This window comes from Muntiacus reevesi, chromosome 4 (genome assembly GCF_963930625.1).
Source record: "Muntiacus reevesi chromosome 4, mMunRee1.1, whole genome shotgun sequence".
NCBI classification, from domain to species: Eukaryota; Metazoa; Chordata; class Mammalia; order Artiodactyla; family Cervidae; genus Muntiacus; species Muntiacus reevesi.
The window spans coordinates 60,595,637-60,618,722 of record NC_089252.1 but is presented as its reverse complement, the minus strand read 5'-3'; the positions used below and the strand labels follow the sequence as shown (position 1 = coordinate 60,618,722).

Genomic DNA, 23,086 nt, shown 5'->3' with positions numbered 1-23,086 from the left:
TTAAGCCAGCCTTTTCACTCTTCTCTTTCACCTCATTATGAAGCTCTTTAGTTCCTCTTCACTTTCTGCCATTGGGTGGTATTATCTGCACATCTGAGGTTGTTGATATTTCTCCCAGAAATCTTGATTGTAGCTTGTGATTCATCCAGCCCAGTATTTTGCATGATGTACACTCCATAAAAGCTAAATAAGCAGGGTGACTATATGCAGCCTTACTGTACTCCTTTCCTGATTTTGAACCAGTCCATTGTTCCACATCCAGTTCTAACTGTTGCTTCTTGACCTGCATACAGGTTTCTCAGGAGGCAGGTAAGTTAGTATGGTATTTCCATCTCCTAAAGAATCTTCCACTGTTTGCTGTGATCCACACAGTCAACGGCTTTAGCACAGTCAATGAAGCAGAAGTTTTTCTGGAATTCTCTTGTTTTTCTATGATCCAACAGATGTTGGCAATTTGATCTCTGGTTTCTCTGCCTTTTCTAAATCCAGCTGATACATCTGGAAGTTCTTGGTTCACATACTGTTGAAGCCTAATTTGAAGGATTTTGAAAATTACCTTGACAGCATGTGAATGTGAGTAATTATGTCATGAATTGTCCATTTATACACTATCAAAGTCTTAGTAGGATCTGTTGGACTTCATTTTTTAATCCCTAATATTAATCCCTGATACCCCTCGAAGTTTTTTCTCCTTATATGAATTTTGACTTTTTACTGTGTTATTTTTTTCTTTAGAAACTAAAAAGAAAAATTTAGGTGGACGTGATGACAGTCTTTTCCTCCATGTCTTTGGAATCACGTTATTATGTGTCTGCATCACCTTGCCTGAGTTTCAAGAATATTCACATACATTTTACCTAGTTGCTTTGATTTCTTTTAGGTTTAGATCTTTAGTAAAATTGGAATTTGAAGTAGATCTCTAATTAATTTTCAAAGGTATAAACATTTTCTCTAAAATCACTTGTTGGGGAGCCTTCTTCCCTGGTGGCTCAGATGGTGAGGAAACTGCCTGCAGTGTGGGAGACCTGTGTTCGATCCCTGAGTCGGAAAGATCCCCTCAAGAAGGAAATGGCAACACACTCCAGTATTCTTGCTTGGGGAATTTCATGGACAGAGGAGCCTGGTGGGCCACAATCAATGATATTGCAAAGAGTCAGACATGACTGAGCGACTAAACACACTTTCATTCTTCCGCTGTCTGGAAATGGTATCACTATCACATGCTACATTTCCATGCGCACATCTGTTTCCAAAATTCTATTTTTTCCATTAATTATTTCCTGTAGCTACATTGGTCCTAGGTAGCTTCAATTATTTTAGATTTATGTAGTGTATTTTTATATCATTGATATCACTACTCAATCGCTTTCCAAATGTTCTTGGCTGCTGTCATGCATTTTCTTTTTTAGACTCCAAGTTCTAAAATTTCTCCTTCCCAAAATAATCATTGAAGTTTTCAAGTGAATTGCATTGACTTTACCTTATAATTAGGAGAGAATTGATATTTTAACATGATTAGGTACTCATATCCATGAATACAATATATATTTTAAGTCTTCTTTTATGCCTCAGCAAAGTTCTATAGTTTCTATTTTCATACTGTTCTTGCACATTTAAGTTTACATCCAGTTATTTTGTAGTTTTAATTGCTATTTTAAATGGGATCATTTTCCATTACATTGTTTGATTAATGATTAATTAATTAATGATTAATATACCCTAATGGTATATAGGGTTAATGACATTTACTTATGGACTGAATTTTCTCATTTTATTAATTTTGTCAATAATTGCTTTCATTCAATTGTTTGGGATCAGCAAACTTCCTTTGTGAAGGGACAGATCGGAAATATTTTTGGCTTTGCAGGAGCCCTGTTGCCCCTAATTGACTCTGCAACTGCAGTGTGAAAGCAGCCCTAGGCAATAAATGTGACCATGTTCCAATAAGCTTTATTTACAAACTAGCCTGCGGGCTAGATTTAACTCTTGGGCATGGAACAGGGTTTGCTGACTATATTCTATGGATGCAAATATATTGTATATGAATAATATGTTTTTCCTTGTCTCCAAAACAGTGGATTTCAGAAGAGTGTTGAATAACAGAAGTGACAAAGTCACTTGTTCTTTATTTGGTGTTTGGTATTGTGTTGGTATTTCACCATTAAGGTCAATGCTTCTTATTCTTTTAAAATTTTTGCTAGATATTTTTACCTAGTTAAAGGTGGTTTCATCTTTTCTTAGGTTACTAAGAAATTTTAGTAGCAGTGTGATTGAATTTTATCAAATCCTTTGTGAATCTCTTAATATTCACATTTTCCCTATTATTCTCTTCATGAATATAAATGAAATATCTTATACAAACGGTCCTTGAATTAATGGAATAAATAATTCCATTTCCTGTATTTCATTAAGGATTTCTATATCTAAATTAATAAATGAAGTTACAGTTATCTTTCTGTAATATTTCTTTGATTTTTAAAATACTATTCTAACTTTTGTAGAATGAACTGATAAACTTCTCATCTTTTTAAATGTTTTGAAACACTTTAATTGATATGAAAATTAACTATTTTTTTTTCAGGTTTGCCAAAATGTCCAGAAATCATTTGAGTCTAGTGAACTCTTCAGTGAAGGGCTGCGCCATTTCCATTTTGTCTGTTGTTTATTGATCTTTATGAAAAAGAGCCTCTTTGTCCTGGTGGCTAAAGGCTGTGAGCTATGTGGGGTCCATCCATCTAGACTTGCCCTTATGGGAACTGTTCAGCTGAGTGGATGTGAGGGCAGAAGAAACTTCTCATGGGTTAGCATATGCTCCCATTTCTGCTTGGTTCCAGAACGGTTAAATTATACAATAGACAAAGATAGAGGGGAAGCAGAAAAGGCAGAAGAGGCAAACTAGAAAATAATTGGAGAGGAGAAATGCTGAGCTACTCTGGAGTAGCATAGGGGGCAGGTACCCCTCCAACTTCTACTTCCCCCAGAGGGAGCAGGGTTGGGCTATTTAATGGCATCACTGGTTCAAGAGAAGAAGAGATTTTGCATTTTGGAAAACTGGATGGGCCTTTAGGCTCCTGGAAACCTTGGACTTCCCTCCCCCTGCCGAGCTGTCAGGTCATCTTTGCTGGCCCACAGCAGCTTCAGTTCCAGGTGTTGGGGGTCCTGGGTTGTAATCCTAGCTCCATCCCCGCCACACCCTTGGGTCCCGGGATGCAGCTTTTCCTGGGGACAGGGTAGGAAGTACACAGAGCTCTCTCCGCCGCCGCAGCCTGCCTTCCCTTCTCATGCTGGTGTCGGGGGCAGGCACCTAGGGAGTCCTCCCCTAAGCCTTGGCCAGCAGCACTTCTCTGTAAGACCACCTGAGAGGCTGGGGCAGCCTGCTGTGCGCGAGGGGAGCCCCCAGCGGAGGACAGAATGATTGGCCAGAGGCTCTGTCTGTCCTGCTGCTGACCTGCGCGTGTGAGGGGCCTGGATGGGACAGCTCTGCACTTGGGCTTGTTTTACCCCAGGGATGGAGTAAAATATATAAAAGATGTATTTTTGTTTTCTTTAGAACCTGGTATCCAGGGCAGGGAGGAAGAGACTGCAGGCAGAACCGGTGGAAAAACCTCAGGCAGACACGGCGTCCCCCGGAGTTGACTCTCAGGAGGGTCAGTGTGCCTGGTGGGCCAGGGGGCAAGCCTCCTTCCAGCCACAAACTACAAACGGATGCCCACAGGCTCTTTATTATATTTTGCTTCCTGGTTTTTGAGACCAGAGCAAAAATTAGATGTGATACAGCTTTTCTACCCAAGGTTTTAAATGTCCTTTTCTGCGTGTGGAGGAAGGCCCTGAGCAGCCTGGAGAAGGAGCCGGGTTCCAGCAGAGCCGGGAAAATGGGCCACAGGAGGCCCTGCCCAAGGCCTGAGCTAGGGGAGAGCCACACAAAAGCAGGAAGAACCAGCTACTCATGCTTTTCAGACTCTCCTATACTTGGCAAAGCTTTTCTCTCTACAGAGCTGTGATTACTTTTACAAGATTGTTGGCCCAAAGGCAAAATCTCTTCAAGCTGAAATCCCGTCTGCACTGAGCTTCAGCTACAGATCAGGGGGCGGGAGGATGGAGACTGAGGGGCTGGTGAACTTGTTCTCAGGTGGGGTGTCAGCCTCTGGATGAAAGCCATGGCCTTCCCCTGGGGGCGACATTTCTGGTTCCAGGTAGCCAGGCCCCAAAACATGGTCCCCGTACCTCAGCTGCCTGACCTTCCTTCCATGGCTCAGCCCTGATGGAAGGCCGTGATGCTGAGAGGCTCATGCCATCCAGGGTGCTGTGTGTGAGGCGGGTGGGGGCTCGGGGAGGCCAGGAGCCTGAGGAGGTCTGGCGGAGGGGGTGTCCCACAGCGACACAGAAAGGTCCCTGGATCCGCTTATTCTTCCAGAGAACCTAGTTATCCTGACGTCCTGCTCCCACCTGTATGACAGTCTCCCTCAACCTGTGTTTGTAAGTGATAATGGTCTTCTGGGTGAACCATGTTAAACAAAGCCGCAAGATTTCTGGAAATGATGAGTATCACCCCAAGCATCGGGGAGACTGTGACACAAGAGGACCTTGGGGTGGCCCCTGGGGAGGGGGGGCGGGCTCCAGGTGCTGGTCAGCCAGCGGCAGTCCCCCCCCAGTGCCTGCCTCCCGCCTGTGCACCCCATTCTCCCCGCGACCCCTCTTCAGGGTAGCTCAAACGAGAAACCTCTTGATTCCCTTAGTCGTTCAAGGATTTCATCTCAACGCAACTTCCCTCAGCACTAGTCGTTTCTTGATGGGCTCAGAAGGGCTCCCCCACAGGCCCGGAGTGGGGGCCGGGCAGGGGGGCAGGTCTTCCCCATGGGGGAGCACCGCTGGGGAAGAGTTGGAGCAGCTGGGCCTGAGGCCCTGCACATGTGGTTGTGGTTTGTTAATGCCTCAGACTTCCCGTGTTTATGATTGAGCAGAACCACAACTTGCTATAGAATCATCATCAAGGAGTTCCCTCTTGGCTCTGGAAGGAGAATAGACTATGCAGGGAATCCGGAAAGGCTTGCCCTGCATTGCAAGGTGCTGGGACGGTCAGCTCAGGCTTGGGAACCCTCCACTAACTGAAGTGCACCAGGCCCTGCAGTGTGGATGGGGGAGTGGGGAGCCTGTGGGCAGAGGGCACATGGGAACTCTCCATAATTTCTCCTCAAATTTGCAGTTTCTAAACGAAAACTGCTCTAAAAATAAAGTTTATTAATTAAAAAGTTGTCAGGAAAGGACATCTACAGTAGGTCAGATATGATTAATAACTATTATCAACACTGCATTGTTAACAAGAATACAATGTTTTTATAAGATACTTATGAGCAAAGAACATGAATAGTATACATCTAGTTTTTTAATACTCCATATACAATCAACATGTTTTGATCAACAGTGTAAACCATATAAAAGAGAATCTTGCTTTCCATTTGTACAAATATTGATTTCATCACAGAAAAACGTTATAACGTTAAAATGTACCATATATTAGAGGCTATACAGCTATTGCTTACTTGTTTAAAAATGAAATTACTGCTGTCTGAGGCTACTTGATTACATCATCACCTCTAACATATCATCAAATCCACAGTACGTCTTCCTTTCCAAAATTTCAAATCATACAGCAAGATTACTTTGTAGCCAAATTAAGTCAAAAGGATTTCTTTAAGAAAAAAATAAGTAAATGCACCTAAAAATGTACAGTTTTATCTACCAGGTGACACAGTAGGGATTCTTGGTACTTCTGCTGGCAATTCAGACAGGAATTGTAACCTCAGAGGGCATACTGAACTTGTGGAAGAGAAAATAATACTAGTCATTGCTTCAGTTTTTGTCCTGTATACATATAGGACATGTGCATGTTCCTTCCTCCCTGGGCAGTGATGGCTGTGTAGTGGCTGGAGGCAGGGCAGCCAGATGGTCGACAAGTAGCAAGGATTCTTGCTATCCGTCTACCTTTGACAGAGGATATGGAAGAAGGGGTCTGTTTTACATTTCTTTTTCATCAATGGATTAGGCCCTCTGCCCATCCATTCAGGGTCCTGACCCGCAGCAACGGATGCAGGGGTCTTCGTGCTTAGAGTTCGCCCAATGCTGACGTTCCTATACTTGGATCATCTACCTGCAAGCCCATACACCTGTGGTGAGTCCCTAGGCTGGTGGTTCTCAGCTTTGGCTGTACATCAGAATGATTTTAGGAGCTTTACAAAGTATAAATCCTGGGTTTCACTGGCCTGAGGCACTGTGGGACCTCAAGATTTTCAAAAGCTCCCCTTCCCCCACCACCATGATGTCACCGTGCAGCCTGAGATAAAAACCCCATTGCTAGGATGGCTATGCTTAGTTTGGAAGACTGCTGGTGGTGTTCATCAAACATGCTAAACATTAGGGCTCTGCGGCTATTTCTGGTCTATATTGTAAATGTGTATCAATTGTAAACACAAAAATACTCTATATCAGTCAGATTGGTACACATAAACCAACAGAGAGCTCTGCTATTGTTTTTCTTACATTTAGAGTCCCATCGGCAGATGAGTGGTGTACAGCATGAAGCTGATGTTGTCTATTAGTTGTAATAGACAGTGGTTCTTTCCTACTGAATTGCCCCAGAGTCAAATGAACCTGATTCAGACAAAGAAACTAAATGTAATTGCATCCTTTTCTCATTTTATAAATATAAAAATGACTCTCCTCTTCATCAGGACAACAACCTAGGCCAGTTCTGCAATGACATTGTGCCTTTTTAGGAGAGAGACTTTTCTCTTGCTTCAGTTAAATCCCTTTAAACAACAATTAGAACTGTTAAATGTTAAAATTGTTTAAACAACAATCTCGGTTTCAAATTTTGATTTTCTTGCAGTCTTTCTGAAGTAAACTATTTCCTTTAGTAGAAAAATGAGTTTTCCTAAAAATATACCTTACAAAGCTCAGTGGTCTAAAAAGTTACAAAAATAGACTTACATTTAAAAATCCTGTTGGAATGTGTCTTTTATAGCACAAAAATGTGTGCCCCTGATATGGCTGATATGACTAGAGGCAAGAGACTCTATTCAGTAATGTTTTACAGCCCCAGCAAGGAAAACAAAGATCATTATATTGTAATAATGTGCTTGCCACCAAGTAATAAATGCAGAACAGACATTAAGGGCAACTTCAAGAGCCGTCACTGAGGTGAACAGCTCGTTCCCTGTAGCAGGAGATGGGATTTTTAAACCAACTTCTTAGAAACGAAACCGTCTAGGGCTTTCTCAAGGCTCAGATTTGGGGTACCTGCCACTTTTGAGGTGAGTTAGCTGCTGGTGACAAGGAATTAGGGGCTTTGGAATGGCCAGCAGCGGCCGAGGCTCCAGGCACACCAGGGCGGTGGTCATTCTGGCGCTGCCTTGGGAACCTCTTCCACACACATCGTCTGATTCTGCCCTGATGGGGCGCACAGTGTTGATGCATAGGCTAGTACAAGGGAAGGTGACCTGAGCTGAGGGTTTCCACTCTGGGTGTCCATTAGAACCACATGGGGAGCCCCTGGAATTAGATTAAATTGGTCCTTTTGAGCTTACAGTCAGTCCTGATGGGCCGTGCGCACGGTGTCACTACGGCCCGACAGCCCGTCCTGCAGCCCCAGACCTCGCCGAGCGTGCCCCGAGCAGGAGGCTGTCAGCCCAGGCCCGAGTCTCCCTGAAGGCCATTTTCTTTACACAGCTGTTGCCCAAACTTTGGTGCCCATCAGAATCACCAGGGGAGCTCTGAGAAGCGCCCGGCCCAGGCTGCAGCTGAGACAAATTCAGAGTCTTTTTGGTTGGGACCCAGGAGACACCCAAGGGCAGTCAGCCTGAGAACCAATGCCTGTCTGCTTCTGCACTTCATGGTTCATGCATCTCTGCAGTTTTGACAGGGGAAGGCTAAAGCTCAAAATTAAGAACTTTCAACAAACCTCTAAGCCTTGCCATCAACTGGAATGTAATCTGCACCCTCCACTGTGCTCCTAGTTGTAAATCAGTGACAATCTGAACTCTGGGCAAATTTAGAGTTTGGAAGATTCATCTCTATCTTGAGTTGACAGAACTATTTTTCATAGTGTGAGACAACAGAGCCTCCTTAAAGATGATGTGATAAGATGCATATACGGCCCACTGGACAGCTGTCTCTAGAACAGCCCAGGTCGGGGCCCTGACCCTCTGAGCAGTGGACTCGCCTGTAACTGTCACAGTTGGCTCTCCAGAGCTTCTGGTTCTTTAATCGTGGCCTGTTGTATCTGCTATTGAAGAAATCTGTGTCTAAGTGGACCCACACCGTTCAAACTCATGCGGTTCAAGGGTCAGCTGTGAACAGCCTCTCACTCTTACATTCCCTGACCTGATTCTGAAGGCCTGGCTTGACTGGGCTCTGGGGAAATGCTCCAGGGACTGGCTGGGGAGGAAACAGCAGACAGGCTCCCTGTGGGGCCTCAGGGCTTGGTGTCCACGAGCAGAAACCGAAGCCGTGAGGGTGAAGCTCTGAGTGGCCCCTCAGGGCCCCGCGGTGTGAGAGCGCCTCTCCTGACTGTCCAGGGGGCCCCGGACCTGGACTCAGGCTCTGCCCTCTCAGGCTCTCGAGAGTCTACAGACCCTGGGAACCTCCCTGGACAGACACAGCGAGAAAACTGGTGGGAACACAATGTTTAAGAAAATTTAGTGAGTAGATTTTATGCCAGGACATTGAAATACAAAGAAGAAAAATCTTGAATAGTTCTCTCTACTTTATTATGTTACAGTAAAATGTTTCAAATTACAAAAATACTAAGCTCTTACTGCTGCAATTGAGCAGGATGGTGTGGGGCTCTCTCATCATCTGTCTCCTGACAAACTAGTGATAGCAGAATGTGGGTCATCCTCTCTCAGTGCTGGATGCGAATCTGGCTAAAGCACTATGCTCTGAGGTGAATAAATAATGAGAGTGGTTTGCTGACAAGGACATAAAATTTCAGATTCTGAGAGACGTTGTTTAATCTTTTCACGAATCATTTTTAAACCCCCGGTGTGGATGGACCGGAAGGGCACTTGGGGAACGTGCCAAGCCTAACGCCAGGCTTGAAGGGGCGGCGGCGCCTGTGGAGCTGCTGAGGAGAGGCTTCTCTGGGGGACACGTTCAGGGCCGGGCTCCCTCTGCTGCACTTTCCAGCCCTTGCTGGCTGACGCCCCAGAGGTCCTCTGACCCGACGCCACGGCCCCTCCACCCCAGGCACCCTGAGCTGTCGCCGCGCTGGGCTGACCAGTCTGGCCTGGCATCTGTCATGTCATTTTCAGGCTAGTATTTGTGAGTCAATTTTCATTGCTAAACTGTGAATTTTGTGGAATCAGGTACTACGATTTATTTTTTACCTTTAATACCTATGCCAGGCTGGTAAGGTGTTAAAAGTGTGCAACATGATGGAACTGAATATAGTTTATATTTCTATCGAGACAAAACTAAATACTTTGATAGCAAAACTGCAGGGCCCTGATCCACCTGAGTCAGTAAATAATTTAAAAGCTAAAGGAAAATTGTGTGTGTGGGGGAAGTGGGGAGCTGAATAAAACCATGGACTGAAAATACTGTCTGAAACACTTCTTCCTGGCTGAGATGGATGCTGACTAAAACTGTTTACAACACTGTCTACAAAGAGCTATGTAACATTCAGGGTTTGGGGTGAGAAACACAGATCTGATGGGAAACTACAGATGAGAAAAAGCTTGTGTCCTAAGTAGAGGGTCCTCCAATTACAGGCAGCTATTTTAAGAGGGAATTGTTTTCTTCTGCCCATGCACCTGGAGATGTTATGAAGGCGTTATCATCAACTTCAAAGTCAAATTTCGTATTTACCTGATTTCCATGTGACACATGATGCAGTCTCTATCCACCTGTGAAGAGTGCCATCGTGGTGAGGCACTCCTGCACACCCCTGCGCCTGGACCCTGCAACTCACCAAGGGCAAGGAGGGATCTGGGCAGCCTCCCAGTGAGGAGCAAAGTGCTTTTTGAGTAAAAAACCCTTGGAGTAAAATAATTATCTTCTAGGAGTAGCCCAAACAAACTTGTGTGTGTGTGTGTGTGTGTGTCGGGGGGAGCATGGGGAGAGCTAAGAGAGTTTCAAGAGCAGCATCACATATGCAGTCTTCAGACAGACACACGTCCCCTGACCTCCAAAGACTTGATATATTTCCTCTAAGACTCAAATTTGGGGGATTTGTTCCTTTTTTGTGCTGTCATTCCATCTCAATTAAAGGCAATGGTCTGAATGCCGATGAATCACATATACACCGTGGTTACCGTTTTGCTGTATAGGGAAAACATACTGGGTTTCAAAACTATGGAATGGAAAAATAAACAAGTCTAATACTTATAGTTAGAAAACACTGGTCACCCAAAGGAGATAGAGTACCGTGGAGACATCTATATAAAAGAAAAGTCTGAGGAAGACTTCTACTCCCTCTGTTTCTTCCTTGCTCAGGAAGAGTTCAAAGTGGCTTATTGTCTTGTATCTGCCTTGATCTGATATAGTACCAATGTGGCCCGCTGAGGACTCAGAGGACTGGCTGGTTATTCAACTGTCTTGCAATGGAAGAGTCTCCAAGCAGAGCCAATGGAATCAAGTGCTGGCTGGAAGGCTGGCCCATGCTTCTCAGTCACAGTCGGGCCGGGGTCAACTCAGTACCACAGATGCTACGAGCAAGCTTTTTCCTTATTAGAAAAGCTCATTAAGAGTAAAATCAGTGTCAATGAAAAACCCCAGATGTTCCTAAGCAATAAAACTCCTTACACATATTTAGTATTTTTCAAATATACCTCACTGGAAGGTGAACTTCTGCCCAGATGGACAACAATGTTTCTGGATGCCTTTTGTGGAAGTCTCACAGTTTGAAGACAAAGGAAAGTCCCTGCAACTTTGCAAAGCGCATCTGAGTCGGGGGCACTTCTTGGTTGAAAGGTGGGCTGATCAGGGCAAATATGGACAAACCAGTCCATGGGTCCAAGAGTGAATGTCGGCGTGGTGGTCAGGACTCAACAGCTGCCATGGCTTGGTCCTGGGGGCTGAAGGGGCTGGAAGTTTATGGCTGATGTTGTCCTCCATGGTCAGGCCCCAGTAAAGTCACTGCCTGCTGGTGCTGCCCGCAGGTATTCTGCATTTTCAGCTGCAGGCCCCTTAAAGATGCCATTCGACTTGGCTTCCTTGGGAAAGAAGGCCTGCTGGTAGTCAGGGTTGTCCAGGCTAATTTGGTAACTGCCCTGCTGGACCCAGGGGGCAGGGCCGTCGAGTACACCATTGACGCAGGCAGGATGGGTGGTGTTGAGATACTCAGGGTTGTCCATGGCGTTGCTGCGTGAATTTTGGTACTGAGGGTCTCTGCCAGGAGCTGGATATAGAGGCTGATTGTGATAGACAGGGTTCTGGACAGAGCCTGCGGGTCTTTTGGGAACAGACTGGTTTACATATTCTGAAATTGAAAAGAAATCAAGTGTAATCAGCAAAGCGTCATCCCCAACAGGATTTCACAGCTCTTTCTGAACCCTGTGACTATCCTTCAATGCGGCACTGGGTGACAGAGGCCGGGAAGCCTGGGGAGAGGACTCTCTTGCTAAAATGCATTGTGTTCTTTTCGTACTGCTCAGAGCAACGAGCATGCTTTTCTTTTGAAAGTTTAAATAAAGTTTTCAGAGGACTGCTTCCCTTGAGATGTGTGTTTGTGCAGGTTGGCTCTGTCTGGGGACAGAGCTTAGATTAAGTAAATACATGCTTCACAGGCCAGAAATGGAGCCAGGAGCGAGAACAGCGATCTATTCTGTCTCTCTCTCTCTCACACACACACTCTCTCATATTTCTCACACACACACTCACTCTCTCTCTCAAGAGCTCACATATGTATATCTTTACTGTTGCCTTCAAATTCTAAAAAATCTGCAGACTCCTTCTAAAGACAACCTGGACATGCCTGGACCCCTCAGATACCCATGTGCATACCTGGTCGATGTCTATCGACTGCCCTCTTTCTCCCTTCGTTTTGTCTACACTCTCACCATGGGCTTCACCTCTGAACCAGCTTGCAGGAAGCAGCTGGCCCCGCCCTGGGCCTGAGGCCGTGGAACAGGACTGCCCCCAGCGAGAGGACTCACCAGGTGCTGGGAGGAAAGCGTCGTCCATGCTGTCCTCGGTGAGGGCACCAGTGGGGTCTGAGCTGTAGCGCTGCAGGAAGCTATCTTCCTTGAGAGGGTAGCTCTGTCGGGAGGAGATAAGGCAAGGTTAACTCCAGCCAGCGCTGCTCACTTCAATGGGGATAAAGGTCACCTGAGAGCTTGCTAAAATGCAGATTCTGATGTAGGAGATCCGGGAGAGGACCAGAGATGCTGCACTTCTAACCACTTTGCCCACAGTTGGTACCTCACTCCTGGCCCAGACCACAGGGCAAGTGGATGCCCTGGACCAGGGCTGTCCAGCAGGGCTCTTGGCAGTGACAGATGTGCTCTGTAATCTGCGCTCTTCCATATGGTAGCTCCTTACCACATGTGTGAGGAATGGAATTTTAAATTTTATTTAACTTTAATTAATTAAAATTTAAATTTAAGTAGCCACACATGGCTAGTGGCTTCTGCATTGGTAAGTGTGGGTCTAATCAAGGCTTCACACATCAAGCATCAGCATCTCCTGGAAGGCGAGCTCACAGATGGCCAGACCCCTCCCAGCAGATCCTGCGTCAGCAGATCTGGGGTGGTGGCCCGACAGTCTGCATTTCCAACAAACTGCCAAGTCCAAGAACTGCATGGTGCTGCTGGCCCATGAATCACATTTGCAGTAGCACTTTGAGAAATAATAGCTAATTGTTGGCCACAGAGTAGGGATCAAGAGAGGAAACAATACACGAAGGAAATCACAATTATTCAGGTTAAGGTGGGCACTTCTTATGTCTAATAGAGCTGGGGTACAGAGCTGTTATTTAATTCTGGTTTGAAGATGTTGACACCTACCCCGTTTCTATCAACGCAAGTCACAGTGGGAGTGTTGCTGGAGGCGCTCTGAAAAAGAATCACAGTATTTATGATGCAGGCGGACACTCCACTATCTCTGCTGAGAGCAGGAAGGGGCCTCAGGGAGAAGGGACACTTAAAGGGGCTTGATTTCATTAATTTCATAATGCTTGACGCATTAGCATGAGAAAAACTGGGTTTAGTTCTGATTTAACTCTATTCCTTAATGGACCAGAAAGATTATGACCCAGTTGTTGCAATGCAATAAAATAACTGATACACTGAATTGATTCATTCTGATTTTAGCTTCACCATCTGGTTAAGTTGCACAAGATGGATATTATTTTCTCTAAAACTCAACCTGTTCTAACCAAGAGGCAGAGCTTAAGAGAGTGACTTTGGTACCAGGGAGCTGAGGAGGGGCGTCCGGGAGGTGGCGGGGCTGTGGAAGAAGCCCTGCTGGGGGATGAGGTACTCCTCAGCATCCACAACGTCCTCCATGTCCTCCTCATCCATCAGGGCGCGGTAAAAGTTGGAGTCCGTAGGGCTTGGCAAATGCATTCTCTCATCCCCCTGGCACAGAGATCATGAGACCATTAGAAAGGCCAGAGAACTGTTGTCCCGCTCCCTTGCTATCGAGGTGTGGTCTGTGGTCAGCAGGTGCCTGTATATTTGCCAGTTTAGCACTAATAACCTGCCCCCTTCCCCTGCCGGTTCACCAAAACACACTTCCTCCTCCCTTCCCCCATCCCCCACGGCCTGCCTGAAATGAAACACTGAAAATTCCCTGATGTCCCAAAGTCTTCAAAGGAAATGCAGACAGGTCAGGAGGTAAAAGGAGGTGCCGGAGGCACAGCCTTCACTGCGTGCTGTGCTATGTGCAGGAAAAAATGCACTCTTGTTCTTCGTCCCTGCTCCTGGCGCAGAGCTCCTCAAAATGAGTGTCACTCAATCATGTTCGACTCTTTGTGACCCCATGGACTGTAGCCTGGCAGGCTCCTCTGTCCATGGAATTCTCTGGCAAGGATACTGCTGTGGGTAGCCGCTCACTTCTCCAGGGGATCTTCCCAACCCAGGGATGGGACCCAGGTCTTCCACGCTGCAGAGCTCCTAAACCCTCAGAATTTCCTCAGTGTCTCTTATGTTAATGAGGAGATTTTTGGAAGCACTGAAAGATGGGGGCTGGTGACCAGTAGAGCCCCATGATTAGAATCCCATGTGAGGGTTAGAACTTTCAGTCTCGCCCCTGAGCTCCAGGGAGGGCAGAGGGCCTGGTCAAATCTACTGGGGGTCAATGATTCAACCACGCCCATGTAATGAAGTCTCCATAGAAACCCGAAAGGGGGGGCTCAGAGTCTTTCCTGGGTGGTGAGCACGGGGAGGCCTGGGGAAGAGCAGTGCAGCAGAGAGCATGGAAACCGTGTCCTTCCCCTCTGCCCTTCCCCCTTCCCCTCTGCCCTTCCCCCTTCCCCTCTGCCCTTCCCCCTTCCCCTCTGCCCTTCCCCCCTCTGCCCTCCCCCCTCCCCTCTGCCCTCCCTCCCTCCCCTCTGCCCTTCCCTGTCTCCTCTGCCCTTCCCCCCTCCCCTCTGCCCTTCCCCCTTCCCCTCTGCGTCTCTCCCATCTGGCCGCTCCTGCACTACATCCATTTATAATCAACCAGTGGGCTAGTGAGTGGAATGTTTCCTTGAGTTCTGTGAGCTGCTCTAGCAAATAAATGGAACCCAAGGAGACGGGAGTGAGAACCTCCAGTCTTTAGCTGGTAGGTCAGAAGCGCCTGGACTGGGGACGGGCATCTGACGTGGAGGAGTGTGGCCTCCGATGCTGTCCACAGGTGGACAGTGTCAGACCGAGCCAAACTGTAGGACACGGCTGGTGCTGGAGAAGTGCTTGCCTGGGGGTGTGGGGACCCTCCCCCCAAAACACACACATCCTGGAACTGCTTCAGGTGCTTTGCAATGCATTCTGCATTTATTATTTCACTGAATCTTTAAAACAGGTCCATGAGCTTGGTTTTGTTAACCTAAAGTGGAGAGTCAAGAACCTGAAGCCAGATTTGCCCCACACCAAAGCCCTGGTTCCCCAGACCGATATGAAGCTTTGGCTAAAGGGACCATGAAGATGAGGTGGCGGACACTTGGGGGCCCCATGGTGAGCCTGACTTAGTCCACCTTGGCCTGTGCTTGCTCTAACGCCTGAGGGTTTCTGGTGTGGCCTGGGAGACAGGAAGCTGCGTCCCCGCGGTATTTCAGGGATGTGTGACCTCACTAGCAGGACCCTCCTGGGGAGGAGACGGGGAGTGGACTGTACCTGGATGACAAGGTAGCGCTGGGGGTCTCGGGCCATCTTGGAGAATTCAAGGATCAACTCACGGAACTTTGGGCGACTGTCTGCATCTATCATCCAGCCTGGGGAAGGGAGAAGGGAAGTCAGTTCAGTTAGAACCCTGAAAGAACTGATAAAGATGGCATCCCTGAAAGTGTTTATGGGGGGACTCTTTAAGACAAATAAATGAGGATGAAACCTAATCTTTGTGACAGGTTTTTCAGTCTTGGCAAGCAGGCACTGATTACTGTTTAAAGACCATGATGACCTCACATATTTGAGTCAGAATGGCAATGACATGCTCTGGTTTCCTGCACCTCCCCTTCCAAGGGTCATTACAGTGTCATCATCTTGAGTGACCCAGCAGCCGTAAGATAGGCTTCACTTTCTGTGAACTGCTCTGACTGTAGGGAGCCCTGGGTCTCGACTCTCCATAAAGTCCTCACTTGACATTCAGCCTCATCCACATTCACTCAGCAGTCTAGTAAGTTGGAAACCAGATTTAGGGAAATTTAGGAACTTTCTTAAGAACCTCAGGGCTTGGGAATGCCATTCCTTTGCATTTCATTGTATCACACTCAGCAATCAGACATGCGTGTGACATGCTCAATGCCTTCGCGTGGAGGATACTCCTGTTGACCAAGCCACTGCCTCTGATGACACAATGATCCAGGTCTAGATTAAACAAGCTGGAGGAACTAGAAACCCTCATGACCCTGAGAGTTCATATTCATTTTCTATCAGCAGGATGTCAAGCTATTTTAGGGCAGGCTGCTATGTGACCTCAGAGAAATCATGTGACCTCCCTGGACATCAGCTTCCTCAACCTAAAGCAGGGAAGTCACAACTGATTAGCTCTGTGGTCTAAAGTTCAGAAAGGCTCAATACTGACATGGATTTGGCTCTCTCACATTCACTGGGCAGTTTTCTGCCTAAATTCTTATCATGCATGTAATATTACCCCCAGAGCCTATTGAACTTGGGATCCTGACAGCGTAGTAGTGTCACAATCAAGCCATACACTCTTACTTGGATTACAAGGTTTACCTGCTACACTGCAGGAGGCCTTACATAAACGCACTATCTCAAAGGTTTAAGTCAAAGCAGAAGTGTTGATTCTACTAATCTCATGTGGCTAGTTACTGTTAGGCATTTAACAGCAGTCTCTCTGGTAACAGGCTTCAAAATGTGGGGCAGGTTTTTCATTGAGCAACTCAGAGAGGAGAGTGTTGGTATAACAGCTTCTGGGGGACTTTGACTTTACTTGTTTGCTTAAAAACATCAGCTCACAATGCTCAGTGTGACATTAGCTCACAGTGCTCAGCGTAGCAGGTAAGTGCTTCTGGTACAGTGCCCTGAGAGGGGGCTGACGAATGTGCCTGCCTATAGGCTGTGACAGCGTGTCTTAGGGAGCCTAAGACCTGGGGATGTGGCTCAGGGCAGCCCAGCGACAGGCCCAGCTGGCCACTCACACTTGACCATGATCATGTAGACGTCGATGGTGCAGATGGGTGGCTGCGGGAGGCGCTCTCCTTTCTCCAGGACAGTTGAGATCTCACTCGCAGGGATTCCATCGTAAGGCTTGGATCCAAAGGTCATCAACTCCCAAACAGTGACTCCTATGAGGAAGAAGCAGTTGCTTTATGAGTCAATAATAATCACAGCATCTTGTCTTTAGTCATCATTGTTGACATACTGTTTCCAATGTTTAAAAACCCCTGTTTCAGTGACCTTGGGCAATTTACTCGATGCTGGAAACCTCAGTTCATCGTCTGTCTCATAGAAGGGTTGTGCGATCAAACAAGATAACACAACTTCAATGTTCAGACAATGCCAGGCGAACAGTAAATAGCCAATAAACAGCAAACTTTAGTAATAACAGCAAAAGACACCACCTCTCTGAGACATGCCTGGTCTATGGAGCAGGAGTTACACAGTCAGACGTGTGCCCCAAGAGACTTAACCAACTATAAATTGTGTTTTTAAAGAATAAAAAAATTGGAGATAAAAACTTCTGTGTTCCTTTTGATAAATATAAGAACTCCATATTTTAAATTTCAACATCAATCAATCACCATGATTAAAAACATTAAAGCAAGAGTACTATTAGAATTGGTGTTTTTTCAGGCTGTTCTGAAGTTCTGACGGTCTTCTACCTCCATGCCTCCCTTGATGGCATTCTCTGCTCCAGAAACACACAAATGTGATGAGTGGTATGTCCCCATCTGATAGCACGATGCCCTGGGTGCCACTAGTGATGAGCCAAGTGGGCCTGAGTCTTGAGTCCCCAGACCACACAGGGAGGGACCAGACACAGGAAGCCAGTGCGGGGGGTGGTTCCTAATCTCCAACTAGTCTAACGACCCCTTCTCTTTAGAATGGACCTCTAAATGCATATCACCATGGATCTGCAAGGTGGATTTTCTAAAGGCCATTCCAAAACTGAATGACCTGAATTAACATGCAGAATGCAAGGTTGAAGAATGAAGAAAAGCAGTGGTCCAGGGACAAGAAAATATTAATAATCCTTCTGTCCTTCCCACCACAGAGTCATTATGGACTTGAAGAAAATCTCATGTCCAGGTCTATAGTCAGTTAATTCTAACTAGGTTTAAACATTGCATTTAAACACATACACAATAACTTCCTAAAGGAAAGCAAACTTTTCAGGTTTTGGGACAAATGGTGAAAGAAGACCGTGTGTATGCCCGGCTGCGGGGTATGAGTAGGGTTGGAAGCTGGTATGAGTTCTCTCTCTTTTCAACTGGTAAGTGGAACATACAGGTTCCTGACTAAAATACTTGGCCTTGCCTAGAGTCTAGAGAGCAGAGTAACAGGACATGTTTTTTAAACTAAAAGTTCAGGTTCATATTGTAACAATTCTGATGTGCTGCCAGAACAGCAGATTGTAATCACTGACAGCACAATTTCCACTAAGATGAAAAACACAGCCCCTGGGCTGACGCTGACTTTCTGATGCTGGTTACCACCACTCAAAGGGATTAAGTCACTGCGTTTGAGAGTTTTCATTTACTGGGCAGACGTGGCCCTGCAGTCTGCAAGTGGGCACACGGGGCAAGGGGAGAACACAGCCGGGCAGCTGGGAAAGGCAGGGGCCCATACCACTTGACCGCGGTCAGGGCCTCAGGTTTTATCTGGAACATATTTGGAAAATGAAAGAAGGAGGTTAAGCAGAGAAGTCAAAGTCTAATGTGGTTTAAAATGTTTTTGCCAGCTGTCTGGAGAATAGATGAGTGAGTGCAAAACAAGCTCAGAGAAGACCCAGGAGGAGCCCCTGCGTACTGTCGCTGGAACGGGGTGTGTGTCCACACTGGGCTGTGTGGCGACAATGACGATGACAGGTCTGGGCAGAGCCACAAACAGGAAAAGCAGCATTTCTTCCTGTCCCTCCAGGGGAGCACACACTTCTTGAACATGGCTGAAAGTAACGAGGTATCAGAATAGCTTTACTTCCTTATCTAGTTCATCAATTGTAAGCAGCCAACTCACAGGAATAAATGAAAACTCACATATTCATTCACAAAGATTTCTGTCTTCATAAAACTTATATTATAGCTGGAGAGATAGACAAAGACCCATGACATTTTTAAAAATTTAATAGCAGGAGAGATAGACAAAGACCCATGAAATTCTTAAAAATTTAATCGGAATATTAGGAAGTTAATAATGTTGTGAAAGAAGTGCTAATCAGGGAGAAATGCTGAATCAGGATATCAGGGAGATATCCTGAATGATTCTGCTTTTGTGATAATGAAAGCATTCCTGTTGGGAACTCCTTATAATATTGCTCTCCTCAAATACATGTTCTATGGGTGGGTGATTCACCTCTACTGCTCTGAGGGCTGGGATAGACTGATGCTCACCATTCAATGCAGACCAGCTGTTGTGCTGCCTTTGGGCTGACCTGGCGGCACGGGGGTGCTGACTGCAGTAACAGGGGGAAGCTCCCAGCACAGCAACCAGTGGGAATGCTTTCCTGAAAGGTGAGGCCCTTGAAGGCCCAGGAGCCCCTCTGACAGAGAGGAAGACAAGAGCATGAAAGGCGTGTCTGAGAAGAGGGAAGCTGGGCAGAGGACGTGGCCCGCAGGCCACGTGGGATTTGGAGGAAGAAAGCGGCAGATCCTGGTGAGACGGCCTTCATGAGAGCTGGAAGCAGCAACTACTTCCCTTTCCTCACATTTCCCCAAAGACACACTCTCACAGTGCGTTTTGTCAAGCCATTCTCTCTGATACACAAAGATAACCACTCAGGACACGGAACCGCAGCCACCGAGTTAGTCCACTATAGAACCACATTCTCTACCGGAAACACTTCACACGAAACCGGATGTCGTCTCCCTTTGGTGCACTTCAAATTCACGGCAAGAGGTTGCACCTGCTTGACTTTGGGGTACAGGCATTTCCCAGGTTCACATTCTTTCCCTCTTGTTCCTCTCTCTCCTGACAAGCTCACTGCTACCTCCAGTGACGCTTAGGACGGTAGTTAGACTCAATTTCCCTTTTCATGTTTTCTGTTAACAGCCTGACAACAACGATGACGCGATTGTTAGTCACTGTCTCGTATGGCAGCGTGTATAATGCACATCAACAGTGCAGGCCAGCAGTCTCGGCCTTGATTCACCAGCATCAGGATTCTGACTCACCATAGCTCCAGACATCACTCTGATGGGTGTAAATTCGGTGCAAAATTGATTCCAAAGCCATCCATTTGATAGGGACCTTGGAATGATGAGAGATAAAAGTAATAAGACAACTATTAACTTCCTTCTATTGAAAAAAAAATGACAAAGGGAGAAATTGCAAAAGACAAAGGTGAGAAAACCAGGCCACCCACAGCCTGCCCCCCAGAACCAAGGCTCCTTCCCAGCAGGAGGGGAGGTTTGTCCGGTAGAGGACAGGGCCTCTGTCAGACCCCAGGACAGCGGAGGGCCTCTGGTCTGTGTGTGGCCTCCTCTGCTGAGCTGGGTGCCTGGGCTGGGAGTGGGGACCCTGGTCGTGCTGTGTTTGTGGGGGCTTGCAGGGCCAACTGCTTGGAGTCACGCCAGCCAGTGTGAAACTGACGAGGTGTACAGCTGATCTAGAGTGTTCTGAAGGGTGTATCTGGAGACCTGTATCCCTCACTGCTGGGAAAGCCCCCTGGAGAAGCCAACTCCATCATGGCCAGCGCCCCTCGGGAGGTCCTGGAACAATCACAGGAAACTTTCCTTGCTGCCAAATCAGCTATGACATTTCCAGATGTTCTTCTGAAGGGTTTACCCTGGAGCAGGAGGTGGAAACCTAACTTTGGCTAATAGTCCCTTAGAGATGAAGCTGAACTCACATTTACTGCCTCTGGCTTCTGGGTGTGTCAGAAACATCTCCATTCACTTTCCCAGGAAATCCTTCTCCCCAGGCAGCTCTGGAGCCTGGCTAGACCCAGTGCTGGTGGCACTGTGACCTCACCCAGAAGGTCCTGAGAACAGTGTGCTTCAGGGGAGTGCGTGCCTGTCTACAAGCCAGCCCCTCACCTTGCCTCCTTCTGCGTGATACTCCTTCTCCTCGGCACCCAGCAGCTTGGCCAGCCCAAAGTCTGTGATCTTCACGTGCTGCGGTGTCTTCACCAGCACGTTCCTGGCCGCCAGGTCCCTGTGCACCAAGCGCCGGTCTTCCAGGTAATTCATGCCCTGAAACACAGGGCCACACGGGAGGGGTGGGCGTCTTGGGGCAGCGTTCAGTGTCACGCAACAGCATCCGACCTGAAGTCTACCCATGGGCGAACTGCCCTCCGCAGATGCAGTGACTTGGAGCTGGCGACATTAGTGACCGTCCATCCGCTCCAAGGATGAAGAGGTAAAGCGGCAAAGGTAAAGCTGGCTTGCTAACTTCTCTCCATCCAGTTATTCAAGTTTCAAGCTCAAATGAACAGTAGAAGAGGCCAGTGACAGAGAAGGAGCCCCACTGTGGGGCCAAAACCTGGCCACACGCTACACAGAATGGCTGCTGCCTCTTGCCTGGCCTGGCTACCCTGGGCCAGTTCATATGGGGCACTGCCTCCCCAGGGCCCAGGGCCCTCATCACACTGTCCTGGCCTAACTTACATGATTCACTATCAGTGAAGGTTTTTGTCCAGTTTTATTTTTCTCTCTTTTTAAACTGAAATCACATGGCTACTGAATTTGCTTTTACAAAGTACCAATTCCCACCCTCTCCTTGGCTGCTTCCATAAGTGTTCTAATCAGAATCAAGGCTGTAAGGATGCAAAAGACCTGTATGCAGAAAACTATAAGATACTGATGAAAGAAATCAAAGATGACACAAACAGATGGAGAGAAATACCATGTTCTCAAATGGAAATAATCAATATTGTGAAAATGACTATACTACCCAAAGCAATCTACAGATTCAATGCAATCCCTGTTAAGTTACCAATGGCATTTTTCACAGAATTAGAACAAAAATTTTACAATTTGTATGAAAATACAAAAGACTCCGAATAACCAAAGGAATCTTGAGAAAGAAAAATGGAGTTGGAGGAATCAGGCTCCCTGACTTCAGACTATACTAGAAAGCTACAGTCATCAAGACACTATGGTACTGGCACAAAAACAGAAATATAGCTCAATGGTATAGGACAGAAAGCTCAGAGATAAACCATGTACCTATGGTCACCAAATCTACGATGAAGGAGGAAAGGCTATACAATGAAGAAAAGAGAGCATCTTCAATAAGTGGTGCTAGGAAAACTGGACAGCTACAGGTAAAAGAATGAAGTTAGAACACTCCTAATACCATACACAAAAATGAACTCAAAATGGGTTAAAGAACTAAGTGTAAGGCTCGCCACTATAAAACCCTTAGAGGAAAACACAGGCAGAACACTCTTTGACATAAAGCACAGCAAGATCTTTTTGATCTACCTCCTAATGAAGACACAAACAAAAATAAACAAATGGGATCTACTTAAATAAAAGCATTGGCATAGCAAAGGAAATCATAAGCAAAACCAAAAGACAGTCCTTAGAATGGGAGAAAATATTTGCAAATGAAGCAACTGACAAAGGTTTAATCTCCAAAATATATAAGCAGCTGATGCAGCTCAATATAAAAAAAAAAAAAAAAAAAACAACTTCATAAAAAAATGGTGGGGGGGCAGAGATCTAAATAGACATTTCTCTAAAGAAGACATACAGGTGACCATGAGGCACATGAAAAGATGCTCAACATTACTAATTATTAGAAAAATAAAATTTAAAACTACAATGAGGTATCACTTCACACCAGTTGGAATGGCCATTATCAAAAAATCTATAAACAATAAATGTTGGAGAGGGTGTGGAGCAAAGGAAACCCTCTGACACTGTTGGTGGGAATGTAAATTGGTGCAGCTACTATGGAGAACAGTATGGAGGTTTCTTAAAAATCTAAAAATAGAGGTACCATATAACCCAGCAATCTCAGTTATGGGCATAAATCCAGAGAAAATTATGATCTGAAAGGATGTATGAATCTCGAAATTCACTGCATCACTATTTATAATAGCCGGGACATGGAAGGAGCCTAAATGTCCATCAACAGAGGAATGGAAAAAGAAGACGTGGTACATTTATACTGTGGAATATTACTCAGCCCATAAAAGGAATGAAATGCCGTCTGTAGAGACGTGATTGGACCTAGAGATGGTCATACAGGATGAAGCAAGTCAGGAAGAGAAAAACAAACATTCTGTAATATAGTGGACTCTAGAAAATGAAACAGGTGAAGTT

The 23,086-nt window shown here is 46.2% G+C and overlaps 1 protein-coding gene across 1 annotated transcript in view; it reads right to left on the bottom strand.

Annotated features, from left to right (window-relative positions):
• Positions 1-5,184: 5,184 nt before the first annotated feature.
• The window catches only part of EGFR (epidermal growth factor receptor), a 206,393-nt gene continuing 188,491 nt past the window's right edge, over positions 5,185-23,086 (bottom strand). Inside the window, exons 21-28 of the mRNA XM_065932875.1 lie at positions 20,852-21,007; positions 19,988-20,063; positions 16,796-16,942; positions 15,309-15,406; positions 13,407-13,574; positions 13,002-13,049; positions 12,153-12,255; positions 5,185-11,476 (exon numbers count right to left, since the gene is read on the bottom strand). Coding sequence (XP_065788947.1) covers positions 11,115-11,476; positions 12,153-12,255; positions 13,002-13,049; positions 13,407-13,574; positions 15,309-15,406; positions 16,796-16,942; positions 19,988-20,063; positions 20,852-21,007 — 1,158 coding nt within the window. The 3' untranslated portion in view covers positions 5,185-11,114. The remainder of the gene's footprint in view (positions 11,477-12,152; positions 12,256-13,001; positions 13,050-13,406; positions 13,575-15,308; positions 15,407-16,795; positions 16,943-19,987; positions 20,064-20,851; positions 21,008-23,086) is intronic.